Source organism: Prionailurus bengalensis, chromosome D1 (assembly GCF_016509475.1).
Source record: "Prionailurus bengalensis isolate Pbe53 chromosome D1, Fcat_Pben_1.1_paternal_pri, whole genome shotgun sequence".
Taxonomy (NCBI): Eukaryota; Metazoa; Chordata; class Mammalia; order Carnivora; family Felidae; genus Prionailurus; species Prionailurus bengalensis.
This window is the reverse complement of record NC_057346.1, coordinates 109,545,532-109,557,753: the sequence shown is the minus strand read 5'-3', so window position 1 is coordinate 109,557,753 and position 12,222 is coordinate 109,545,532. Positions and strand designations below refer to the sequence as shown.

General features: G+C 55.8%; 1 protein-coding gene across 1 annotated transcript; it reads left to right on the top strand.

Moving 5' to 3' along the window:
* The first annotated feature begins 830 nt into the window (after positions 1-830).
* On the top strand, positions 831-10,821 carry CATSPER1 (cation channel sperm associated 1). The gene is made up of 12 exons (XM_043582581.1): positions 831-2,275; positions 3,255-3,467; positions 4,770-4,883; positions 5,071-5,221; positions 5,772-5,863; positions 5,979-6,122; positions 6,284-6,347; positions 6,542-6,614; positions 6,753-6,813; positions 8,241-8,316; positions 10,379-10,493; positions 10,654-10,821. The coding sequence occupies exons 1-12, from the start codon at positions 937-939 to the stop codon at positions 10,678-10,680; spliced, it is 2,469 nt and encodes an 822-aa protein (XP_043438516.1). The 5' UTR covers positions 831-936; the 3' UTR covers positions 10,681-10,821.
* The last annotated feature ends 1,401 nt before the right edge of the window (positions 10,822-12,222 follow it).

Here is a 12,222-nt window from a genome sequence, read left to right as displayed (position 1 = left end):
GGGTGTAGTTTCAAGGAGTGTCAGGGAGTTACAACGGGTTTTGTATCTTAACTGTCCTCTGGGGGGATCAAGGGGCTCTGTATCTCATAATGTTATCACATTTGACAGCCTTGAGACATTGCGGATGTTTCAGTTATTGTCCCATTCACCCTCTAGGACTTACAATACATTCTAGAAATAACTCCACACTCTCCCTCTGCCCCTCTCCCCCACTGGTGTTCTCTCTCTCCCTCTCTAAAAACAAACAAACACCAAAACAAACAAACACCCAAAAATTCCAGGCTTTTAGTCCCAATTGTTGTAAGAACTCATGAAATTTGGCACCTCTTGCTTTCTAGGACAAATATCATGGGGATTCATGCTCTCTGTTCATGGGCTCCCTGGTGTGAAAGTCTGTTTTCACCCTTCTCTGCACCACTGGTTGTTTCCCCACCATTGATGGCTATGGTCTGTTTCACTCTCAAATCATGTCCTCATCCTTCCTAACTTCTTTGATGTGGCCTCTTCTCTACCTTTAGTTGTGAGTTTGTTCTGCCAGGCTTCAGCTTGTTTTCTGGGTGATTTACCCTGATGTGAGTGTCATTTAGTTGTACCTTTATCATGAGGTGAGCCTAGGGACCTCCTATTCTGCCATCTTCCCAGCTGACCCTGCGGAAATAACCCCTTCCCTTTTCTTGACCTCAGTTTCCTCATTTTACGATGAAAAGACTAGACACAATGATCCTTGATTCTGAACTATAATGTTAAGGAGGAGACATTTTGGAATTAGACCTGGGAAGGGGCTTGCTGGTGACATCATAAAGGGAGAATTCCGTGTGAAGACTCGGGCTTTCCTAGAAACCCCAGTGCCACAGCTTAGGTGGGAGGAACAATTCAGGAAGGAGTCTTTTGGCCCACATCTTGAGCTCTCCTCATTCCAGAGGTCCCAGCATAGTCATGGATCAACACTCGTTGGCTAAAACAGCTCAAAATGAGGCAGACACCAATAATTTGGATGTGTTATCTCACCCCAACTCACCAACGCCACAGCACAGACCAGGCCATAGTGGAGTCCACCACCATCGTGGGTCTCATTACCACGGTGGGTCCCACCACTATGGTGAGTCCCACCACTACAGTGGGTCCCACCACCATGGCGGGTCCCACCATCAAGGCATAGTCCACCATCATCATGGGTCCTCCCATCACATGGGGCCCCACCACCATGGTGAGTCCCACCACCACGGTGAGTCCCACCATCACGATGGGTCCTCCCATCACAGTAGGTCCCACCATCAGGACAAGTCCCGCCATCATGGCACATCCCAGCATTATGGCATATCCCACCATCATAGTGGATCTCACCACCTTGGTGAATATCCAGACTCTCATGACAATGCCTCCTCTCACGATTCTGGCAATTCCCACCACCCCCGCCACTCCCACCACCATGGTGAGGCCCACCATCATGGTGGAGCCCACCACTCCACATCCCTTGCCCTGGCTCCTTCTCATGGCACTGTTCATGGTGATCACCACCATGGTAGCAGGAGACATCATGATAGGCCCCGCCACCGTGGTGATTCCTACCACCATGATGGGCAGTCTCACCACCATAGGGGGTCCCACCACCATGGTGGATCTCACCACCATGGCGAAGTTTCCCATCATAGTGGGCTCCATCACCAAGGTGAGCCTTACCACCGTAAGGATTCCAACCCCTATGGTGGCTCTCACCATCACAGTGAGGTCCATCAGCATGGTAAGCATCATCTTGAAGTCCACCACCACAGAGGGCCTCTTCATCATGGAGAGACCTATTCCCACCATTCCTATGCGGGGTCCCACCAGGATCGCATACCTCGCTCCGGCAGACACCACAGTGAGCACCACCACGGCCACCATAGCAAACGCCACCACGGCCACCATGCAGAGCGCCACCATGGTGAGCACCACCACACGGAGCATCACCATGGCAAGCACCACCATGCTGTACGTCGTCATGATCATCTCCCTGGTGATCACCGCTATGGGGAGCACCATCATGGTAGCTCCCAAGTCTTTGGCCCACACAGGTCTCACAGTGTGGCCAGACCGTCTTTCCATTCTAGCGTAATAGCCCTCCGCCCCAGCATGGCACAAATACAGCACTCAGCCTTCAGCTTGAGACGTTCCCTCAGTGTAGTGTACTCGTGTGCATCCCAGATATCCAACAAAGTCCATCCTCAGGATTCCTCCTCTACAACTTCCTTGGAAACCTGGTCCAAAGAAGATGAGCAATTTCAGAAGCGTAAAAGTGAGTCGCTGCTCCCCGCAGCCCCAACTCCCGCTGCCTGGCCCAGATTTCAGGCCTGACTCGGGCCCTGCACTGACCTTCGGCGGATCGTGAGGCATGACTCTAACCTGCACGCATATTCCATTGGCTATCCGCTCACCTGGCTGTCCATCACCCATCTTTTGTTCCTTGAACGATGCACCTCTTGAGGCCACCTGCTGCTTGTTCATCCAGTCATTGCCTTGCATATGTACACTCCCTGATTGAACATTTCTTCTTGTGTCGTACGGGTGCCTGGCCTGCCTGGGCCCTGGAAGCACAGAGAAAAAGAATCCTGCCCTCAAGGGGCTCCAAGACTGGGGGTGGTCACTTAGACAACCAATCCTAGACTAGCCCACCATATCAGGGCAGTTACCACTGTGGATTCTATTTGTCCACATTTGCCCCCCCCTCAACCATGAGCATCTTGACAGAGATTGGGAACCGCTGTCTGAATGAGGGCCTTGAGGGCAGGAGGGACCTTAGCTATTAATTCACAGTCCCCCAAGCTTGGCCTCTAATGGTTCAGTAAACAGAGCAACAGCCTCACAAACAAGCAGAGAGGGGCAGGTGCCTAACTGGATAGCAGTAGGGAAGGCAGCTAAAAGGAGGGGATGTTCCAGCAGGATCTCAGAGGGAGAGGGAGAGTTTACCCAGACGATGGGTTAGGGACGACAATGGGGTTTTCCGTGCTTAAGTTGCCATGTGGGTAGAGAAAGGCCTGGAGGTGTAGAAGCGTGAGCCTGCAAGATGCGCCTGAGTAGACCACAAATCCCAAACAGGCCGGCATCTGCCACGGAAGAGGTCAGGACGGTGGCCGCAGGACCAGCACAGGACTAGTCTACGGGCACTTCAGGGAGTCAATGGTAGGCAAGCAGGCAGGCATGAAGACGAACCCCAAGTCAGTCTGGGAGTATGCCTCCTCCTCCAACACAGACTTGACTTTCTGTCCCCCTTATAGCCGCCAGAACTCAGCGGGCCCACAAGAAGCTGCACACCGTGAATCTCTTCTACAGGCTGTGGGAAAAATTAAGCCACCTCACTCAGCGCCTCCGGGGAATGCTTAGGAACCTGACTGAGTCCTTACCCTTTGAAGCCTTCATCTTCCTCGTCGTCAGCCTCAACACTATCATGCTTGTGGCCCAGACTTTTGCCGAAGTCGAGGTCCGGGGTGGTAAGAGTTGGGGAATCCCCTTTCACATAGAGCCGGCCATAGATCTTGTTCCAGGCCTCCTGTGGGCCTAATCTAGTGTCGGGCGGTTTATGTAACTTAGCTCATTTGATTCTGACCCGTGGGAAGTCGACAGCATTGCCCAGTATTCAAGATGAGCCTCAGAGATTTTGCTGAGGTCAACCAGTCAGCCACAGACAGGCCCGCAAAACTGGAGGACGTGCTGTTCGTGATACAGACACCAGGTGGCGCGCCAACCCTAAACACGCCGCTTTGCGGGACAGCTGGTGGAACCCAGGTCGCCCAGAAGGGCCCGGAGACCCTGGAATGCGGTGGAAGGGTGAGGGTGGAAAACTGGGGAAGGTGGGCCCTAGGACTCCTGGTAGCAAGGTGAAAGAAAGGCCTGCCACAGCACACATTACCTAAAGAGAGAATAAAAGTGGCTGCATTCTTATTCTGTGTGAAATGAATGTAATATTCACAAAAATGCTACGAGACAGACCGGTATCGTCACCGGACCAACGTGGGTCTGCTGCTTGGTGAGTTACAGGCAGACTACACCAGGTTGAGTTAACTCACAAGGTCATCTTTATCTGTAGAAATAAGGACATCAAGGGGAATACTTTCTTTTCTTTTTTTTAACATTTATTCCTTTTTTGAGAGACAGAGAGAGAGAGAGAGACAGCGTGAGCGGGGGAAGGACATAGAGAGAGGGAGGCACAGAATCTGAAGCAGGCTCCAGGCTCCGAGCTGAGCCGTCAGCACAGAGCCGGATGCGGGGCTCAAACCCCCCAACCACCGTGAGATCCTGACCTGAGCCACCCAGGAGGCCCCAAGGGAAATACTTTCTAAAGCTGTGATTCCCCTAACAAGGGAAAGCAGACTCCTTTTACTGGGGCTGGGGATGAATATTCAGAGGAGGATTTTAACATTATAATGAGGGTGAGAGGAACTTTCTGGCAACTCTCGGATTCTGTGCGGCAGTCTTTCTCAAATGTTTCTTTTTTCGGTTCCGGCAGTTCCTTCCTTAGTCTCTAAAAGGTAAGACTGACTGACAGGTAGAAGCTTCTAGAAGTTTCCTGAATTCCGAAGATCAGTCCTGAGTTCAGGGGGGGTCAGGCCAGGGACGGTGTTATCACTGCTTTACAGACAAGAAAACTGAGGCACAGAGCAGTGAAGACACACAGCCATCAGGGCAGAGCCGGGTGCTCCCTGCAGGGCTGTGTGAGATTCCAGAGGGGAGGTGGGGAGAGGGGCTAAGGTTGCTGGGGGGTGGCCCCCAGTGAGCCGCTTGTGTCCGTGCAGAGTGGTACTTCATGGCCTTGGACTCCGTTTTCCTCTGCATCTACGTAGTGGAAGCTGTGCTCAAGATCATTGCTCTAGGCCTCAAGTATTTTTCTGACTCCTGGAACATTCTGGGTGAGTGAGGATGGTGTGTGTGTGTGTGTGTGTGTGTGTGTGTGTGGAGGGAGCCACGGGACTGCTAGAGGAGGCTGAGGACGAAAGCGGACTGGCGGAGGGCGTTGGTGTCGGGAGGACAGGGGGTCTGGGAGCCAGGTGCCTGGGCAGGAGTCAGTGACACCCAGCCCCCCCGCTGTGCCCTCAGACTTCTTCATCATGATCATGGCTATGCTGGACTTCATGCTTTTGCAGTTCAACTCCTTCTCCTTCGTCTACCACCAAAGCGTCTTCCGGATCTTCAAGGTCTTCAAGAGCCTGCGGGCCCTGAGGGCCATCCGGGTCCTGCGGAGGCTCAGGTCAGCTGGGGCCATGGTTGCCCACCCTGGTGTGGGGACTCCGCAGGAGATGGGGACACAGGCCCGGGCAACCAGCGTGTCTCCTGTGACCTGTTTAAGGGATGGGGGATGAAGAGACTACAGGCTCCAGCCCACTTCTTTTTTTTTAATTTTTTTTTTTCAACGCTTATTTATTTTTTGGGACAGAGAGAGACAGAGCATGAACGGGGGAGGGGCAGAGAGAGAGGGAGACACAGAATCGGAAGGAGGCTCCAGGCTCTGAGCCATCAGCCCAGAGCCCGACGCGGGGCTCGAACTCCCGGACCGCGAGATCGTGACCTGAGCTGAAGTCGGACGCTTAACCGACTGCGCCACCCAGGCGCCCCTCCAGCCCACTTCTGATAAGCCTCCTGCCATCTGCTCAGACCAGTCATTTTCCAGAGAGGGCTGGACTGTCCCAAGCCCCGGGCAAAACGGGGACCTCCTGCCCGCCCTTGCAGTCTCCGGCTGCTGGGCACAGATCCCCACCCCTGCTCCTTCGTTCGGCCTCGCTCTCAACTTCTGCCCACAGCTTCTTGACCAGCCTCCAGGAAGTGACCGGGACTCTGGTCCGGTCCTTGCCATCCATCACCGCTATCCTTATCCTCATGTTTACCTGCCTCTGTATCCTGTGCTGTGGGGCCTGGGGTGGGAGCCTGAGGTGCTGCGGTGGAAGGGTTTGGGGGGGGGAGGGGAGGGGATGGGACCCTGTGAGCCTGGTTTGGCCCTGAACAGCCAGTCCTCTTCTCCGTGGTGCTCCGGGCTCTGTTCCGTCAATCTGACCCCAAGCGCTTTCAGAACATCTTCACCACCGTCTTCACTCTCTTCACCATGCTCACCCTGGACGACTGGTCCCTCATCTACCTGGACAGCCGGGCCCAGGGTGGGACAGGCCCCAGGCTGGGTGCAGGGCAGGGGCTTGGCTGGGAGGGCAGACCCCGAGGGCTCCGTTACCCCGTATGCGAAGTGGGGCTTCTGATGCTGGCAGGGGTGTAGGGAGGGCCGTCAAGGAGCTCACGGCTCGAACGACGCCCTCTCTCCCAGGCGCCTGGTACATCATCCCTATTCTCATGATTTACATCATCATCCAATACTTCATCTTCCTCAAGTAAGGACTCCACCCCTACCTTGCTCCCCAGCTTCACCCCCAATCCCCACCTAACCTGGGGCACCCCTGCCCAGCCTCTCCAGCCATCTCCCCTTGGTTGTGCCACAACGAACCCGGAGGAGGGTTGCAGGGCCCCTCCTACAGCCTCCTCCTTGAGAGTACCCGCCCCCACTACCCACCCCCACCATCCCCAGCCTGGTGATCGCCGTCCTGGTGGATAACTTCCAGATGGCTCTGCTCAAAGGCCTGGAGAAAATAAAGCAGGAGGTACTGAGTGCGGTGGGGCAGGTGGGCCAGTGAGGGAAGCCAGAAGGGGTGGGCACAGAGGCTGGAGGGAAGGGTGGAGGGTGTTCCAGAAAAAGGCAGACAGGGGACTCTGGCAGGACAAAAGCCTTTTCTTCCCAGAGGGCAGCCCGGATCCATGAGAATCTACTGGATGACTCACTGACCGAACTCCGAAAATCAGGTGCTGGCCCTCCTTCCACGGTCAGACACAGAATTCCGGTCTCAGTGGCAGAGTTTGAGAATCTGAGACTCGGGAGAACTTACAGAGCTTAGACCTTTGGTCCAAAGAGCTCTAAGGCGATCCTCTAAAAGCCAATTAAGCGGATAGTCAATTCTTGAAAGCCCCCTTTATGAAATGACTAATTAGCCAGATTATGATTTGCCAAACAGTCATTTCTTCTAATAACTTATAAAGGTTATAGCGGTTGGTTTTACATGGGATGGTTTTGACTGCCTACGCACTTGTCCAGACCCACTCAAAGTGGATTGAGAGTAAAAATTGAAGTTTCCTGTACGTGTTCATTTTTACAAAGCCGATTTCCTGAACGATGGACGTCGAGACAGTTGATTTGCTTCCTGCTTAAAGATCTTCAGAACTTTAGAATCTGAGCTCCAAGAATCCCACTCTTGGGCTCATCAACACTAGAGGACTAAGGATCCCCAGGGGTCACCTGGTCCCTCACCTGCCCCCTCCATCAGGGTTAGACGCTCAGGGCAAAAATGCTTAAGGAGAAAGAGGAATTAATTGGCTCAAATTACTTAGCAAGTTCAGGGTGTGGGGGTTTTCAGGAATGGCTGGATCCAGGACTCGAATGCTGGTCAGGAGTCTCCTTCTACCTCTCTGCTCTGTAGTCCTCTGTGTGGTTTTGTGCTTTGGGTGGTTCTTCCCTTGTGTTAGGAAAATGGCCACCTGCCACTCTAGCCCCAAATCCTTGCAAATTAGCATCCCTAGCATGCCCAGCAGAGAGGTCCTCTTCTTCCAACTGTTCCAACAAGGACCCAGAAATGAGGCTTCTTTTCTTTGATCATCTGACGATTTTGGAGCCAATCACTCTAGCCAAAAGAATAGGCTGTTCTGATTGGTCAGGTCTGGGTCACATGTCCTTGGAGGTCGGGGGACCGGGGCAACCCCTGCTGGATGGTGTGGACCCAAAAGGCGCAGGAGTGGTTCCTCAGGAAAACCGGGGGACTTTTTCCAGAAGGAGAGACAAACGAACAAACAAAACTGATACCCACTCTGCGTGGAGAGGCCATCTCTTTGGGGCCATCATGGACAAAAACTCCTTTAGCCCCATTTGATTTTTGTTTTTTAATGTTTATTTTTTGAGAGAAAGAGAGAGAGAGCGCGCGAGAGTGAGGGGAGGGGAAGAGAGAAAGGGAGACACAGAATCCGAAGCAGGCTCCAGGCTCTGAGCTGTCGGCACAGAGCCCGACACAGGGCCTGAACTCACTAACCGTGAGATCATGACCAAGTTAGACGCTTAACCGACTGAGCCACCCAGGCGCCCCATCCTTTAGCCCCATTTGAACATCTCTGTGACACACAAGGTTCCTTCTACCTCCTCTCGATCCAGGCATCTCTTGGACGTTCCCCTTTTTTACATCCAGAGCCTGAAGAGGTGGTGAGTGAACATACCAAACAGAAGCAGCTCATTGAGAAGAAATTTGGGACCATGACTGAGAAGTAAGGAGGCGCAAAGGGAGGGGCGGCCATGGTCTGGCAGGGAAAGGGACATCGCCCACCTCTCTGGAAGGGGGGGTGGAGCGCCAAGGCTCAGGTAGAGCCCACGGGTGGAGGTGGAGACCACAAGTGACCTCTGCTCACCCCAGAGCCATCTTGTGTCGCCAAGAGAATCCCACGAGCGGTGCCTAGAGGGCCATGAGAGCTCCTCGAGGCTGAGGACAAGCGCAGGGCATCGGAGAGGTCCCAGAGAAACAGCGATCCTGCTCATCTGTTTACTCAAGGAGCATCCCTGACCCTTGCTCTGGGTCAGGCCCTGCGAGGGTTCCAGGGACCCAAAGATGACACGGACGAGGCCCGCCCACGACAACCCTATTGCTAAGGACCTGTGCTGGGCCATGGAGAGCAGTGGTCGGTTAGGTGGAGGGATGAGAAGGATAGGTCGAGGAGCGGCTTGGGAGAAGGCCTGGGAGGCAGATGGTCAACACCCCATTCTCGTCGAATCAATTGGCCAATTGGTCCAGGACGGCTGGGGACTTGTGGCTGTGCTCCTGGCTGGGGGACCTCGGCACAGACTCCCGCTTCCTGGCTCCCCAGAGAACCTTCTCTCCAAAAGCTGGGCCCCCCTCTACCTCAGCCAGTCTGGCTCTAAGCCAGCCGACAGGGCAGCCTGACTCCTGGAAGCCTCCAGCCTCTCCTCACCCACCATCAGAGCTCAAGCCCCAACAGGCCCTCTGTGATCAAGCCTTTGCCAGCCTCCCTCGTTGCCTTATGGCCACTCCCATGCCGGCACATCTAGGCCTTTGCCCACACTGTCCTCTCTAACTGGAGTGTCCTCTGGCTGCCAGTGCCAGGCTCAAGTGACCAAGATTTGGGAGAGCTGAGTTCCAATCCGGCTCGCTTCACCTCCCGGCCCTCCCGGCCCCTCCCCCCACGTTCCAGCAACTTGGCCCCTGGCACAGCGGACCCTTGGCGCCTCTGTAACACTCTCCTTGGGGGTTTCTTGGCCTCCAGACTCTTCCCCACTGGTCCACCTCCACTACGAGTGCTCTCTGTTTGTGTTTGTGTTGTTGTCGTTCATTTGTTTTCCTCTTTCCTTTCTTAGTGGTCTGTGTTAAAAGTAGTTTGGGCTTTTGCTTCATCGTCAGCATTTAAGACGCTACAAGACGCTTGCCTCCTTTAGGCACCCACTCTCTACAGCCTCCTTCCCTGAGGCCTGCCCTGGCCCCCAGCGTAACCCCGTTCTTCTGGAGTAGGGGACCAGGAACCTTGCCGAAGCCTGGCAAACCCTCACGTGTCTTTCAAACTCAGCTCCATGGCACTTCCTCTGGAAGCCTTTTCTGATCCCCGGTACTGGATGGGGTTTTCCTCCTCGGGCACCCTCAGCACTCTGTGCACTTATCCCGAGCGGAAGCACTCAGTTTGCTTTCCTGGCTCTGCTACAGGCTGAGCTGCTTAAGGGCGAGGAGGGTTTCTTGTTCATTTCTGTGTCCTCAGAGCACCTGGCAGTGTGCATTTATTTCAGTGTCATTTGGTGGATGGATTTATAAAACAGGCAGGTGATGAGGGGGTTGATGGGTGGGTAGTCGGCTGGATGAATGGTTGGGGAGGGGGGTTGTGAGGTGCATGACTGACTGCACAACACGGCGAAGGGGTGGGTGGCTGGGTCCAGGGACGAGCAGGTAGATGGGGGCGCGGGTGAGCAACTACAAGGTTGGGGTGGTCGGATGAGTGAGTGGATGGCTGGGTAGGTGGGGGCATGAATGGGCCGATGGGTGAGTGGGTGCCTAGAGAGGTATGGGGTAGTTGGAGGGGCAAGCAGACGGGTGGGTGGAGGGAGGGAGGGATAATCGGGAGGGTTAGCGTCCTCCGTGGCACAGGCACGCGCGGGGCTTTTTACTCGTGGAAGAGAAGCACCACGAAAGGCCACGCTCAGAAGAGCCGTGAGGGCGGGCTGGTGGGTGTCAAGCACGAGGAGCTGGAGTGGGGGGAGGGCTCTGGCAGCCCAAAGGGCCCTGCCAGGCAGGTCAACTCAGCCTCTCCTCTGCCCCCCTCCCACCCCCAGGCAGCGAGAGCTCCTGTTCCGCTTCCTGCAACTGGTGGCCGGGGTGGAACATCATCAGCAGAAATTCCGCTCCCAGGCATCCGTCCTGGACGAGATTGTGGACACAGCGTTTGAGGTGAACAGGGCAGGACCAGAGGAGAGGGGCCGGCATGGGAGGGCCCCTGAAGGCCAGGCATGGGAGGCTCGCCCCCAGACGTGCCCCTAAGGGTCACAGGGGCAGGCGAGAGGACAGAGGCCAGTACTGGCTCAGTCAGCCTCCCATCCTACCCCTGCAGACTGGAGAAGAGGACTTCAGGAAGTGACCCCTCGATGGAGAGAGACATGGGATGAAAGCCTTCGGCCTCTGGCAAGCTGCCCACCAGGGTGGGCCAGGACAAGTTCCTACATCTGCTGGAGTGGTTGTCGGGCCCACAGGGCTAGGCCCTAACAGAGTTTTAAAACCCCAAGTGGCTCTGTGTCCTCCCTGGGTAAGCCAAGGCACAGGGCAGGGGAACTGTGTGCACTGGCGGGTGTGCATGTGTGTGTGTGAGTGTTGTGTGTGACAGGTGCTGTTCTTGGTCCCCTCCGGCCCCCCACCCCCACCCCCAGGGCCTGCATCCTGGCTTGGGCCCACAGTGCATTAGCAGCAGCCAGAGAGGTGACTCAGAAAGGGGGCCGGGCTCGGTGCTGGAGGGGTGAGTGGGCAGTCGCCTTGCTTCGGGGAGGAAGGTCCATCTGGCCCCAGAGTTGGGAGAAAAAGAACCAGCTGGACCAGCCCCTGGTTGTCAGGGCCTGGGGGATCAGTAGGTTCCAGGGGCTCAGAGTCCAGGAAGCCGGGCCTACTGAGACCTTCAGAATCCAGTAGAAGAGTGCCGACCTGATGGCGATAACATGCACTCAGAGGTCAGAGGTCATTGCCATACCCTGCCCTGCCTGGGGTCACATTAAAGAACCCAAGTGAGGGGAAGCAGGGTGGCGGCTGTTCAAGTCCTCCTGGCCTCAGGCTATTGGTAGGAGTGCAGGGGGGGGGGGGTGGGAACACAACGTATGTGTATATGTGAGTGTGAGTGTGTGTGTGTGTGTGTGTGTGTATTGAGGGGATAGATGAGCCTCTGTTGGAGGAAAACAGAGAATGAGACTAATGGCCGCCCCCACCCCCAACCCTGCCTGGTCTAGGGCTTAGATGAGTCCCCCTACTTTCAGCCTGAACCTGGGCAAAATGCCCAGAGCCCGTCCCCATGGCCTTGTTGGAGGTAAGGCTCTGACCCAGGTCCCCAAGGGCCTGGGCCCGGTGCCGGAGACCTAGCGCTGAGTCAGGCTCGAGCCCAGCCTTGGCACTTCACAACCGGAGTGGGGCGTTGCACCGTCTACGGCAGCCACCTCGTCCCTGGTAGAGAGAGGCCAGGGCACAGTACGGGCTGGAGGGGGTCAAGAGCAGGATGGTTTTGCCAGTCTCCCTCCCCCTCCACCACCTCTAGGCTGGGCCAGACAGAGGTGAAGACTCCAGGCCCTCGGGCAGAAGCAGAGCCTCACTCCCTGGCCCGGCCCGGGGTACCGCCTGGCCCGAGGCCCGGGAATAGACTGTGCAGACGAGATGCCATCTGGGATCCGGGCACTGATTCCGGGGGTGGAGAGGCCACCTGGAAGATATCCGCAGGCCTCGCCTCACCCACCACCTCACACATTCATTGAGTAAGCATTTCCTGCCACTTCCCCTGCCCAGTGTCAGAGGCTCCTGCTAGGTGGCCCACGGGAGCCCTTCCAAGCAGAGGCCGACCTCCACACTCCATGGCCCTGGGCTGTCTGAGCTGTCTCGTCTGACAGGCTCAAGCAGGGCTGAGGTTTTCCGTTGCACCCCTAGTTCC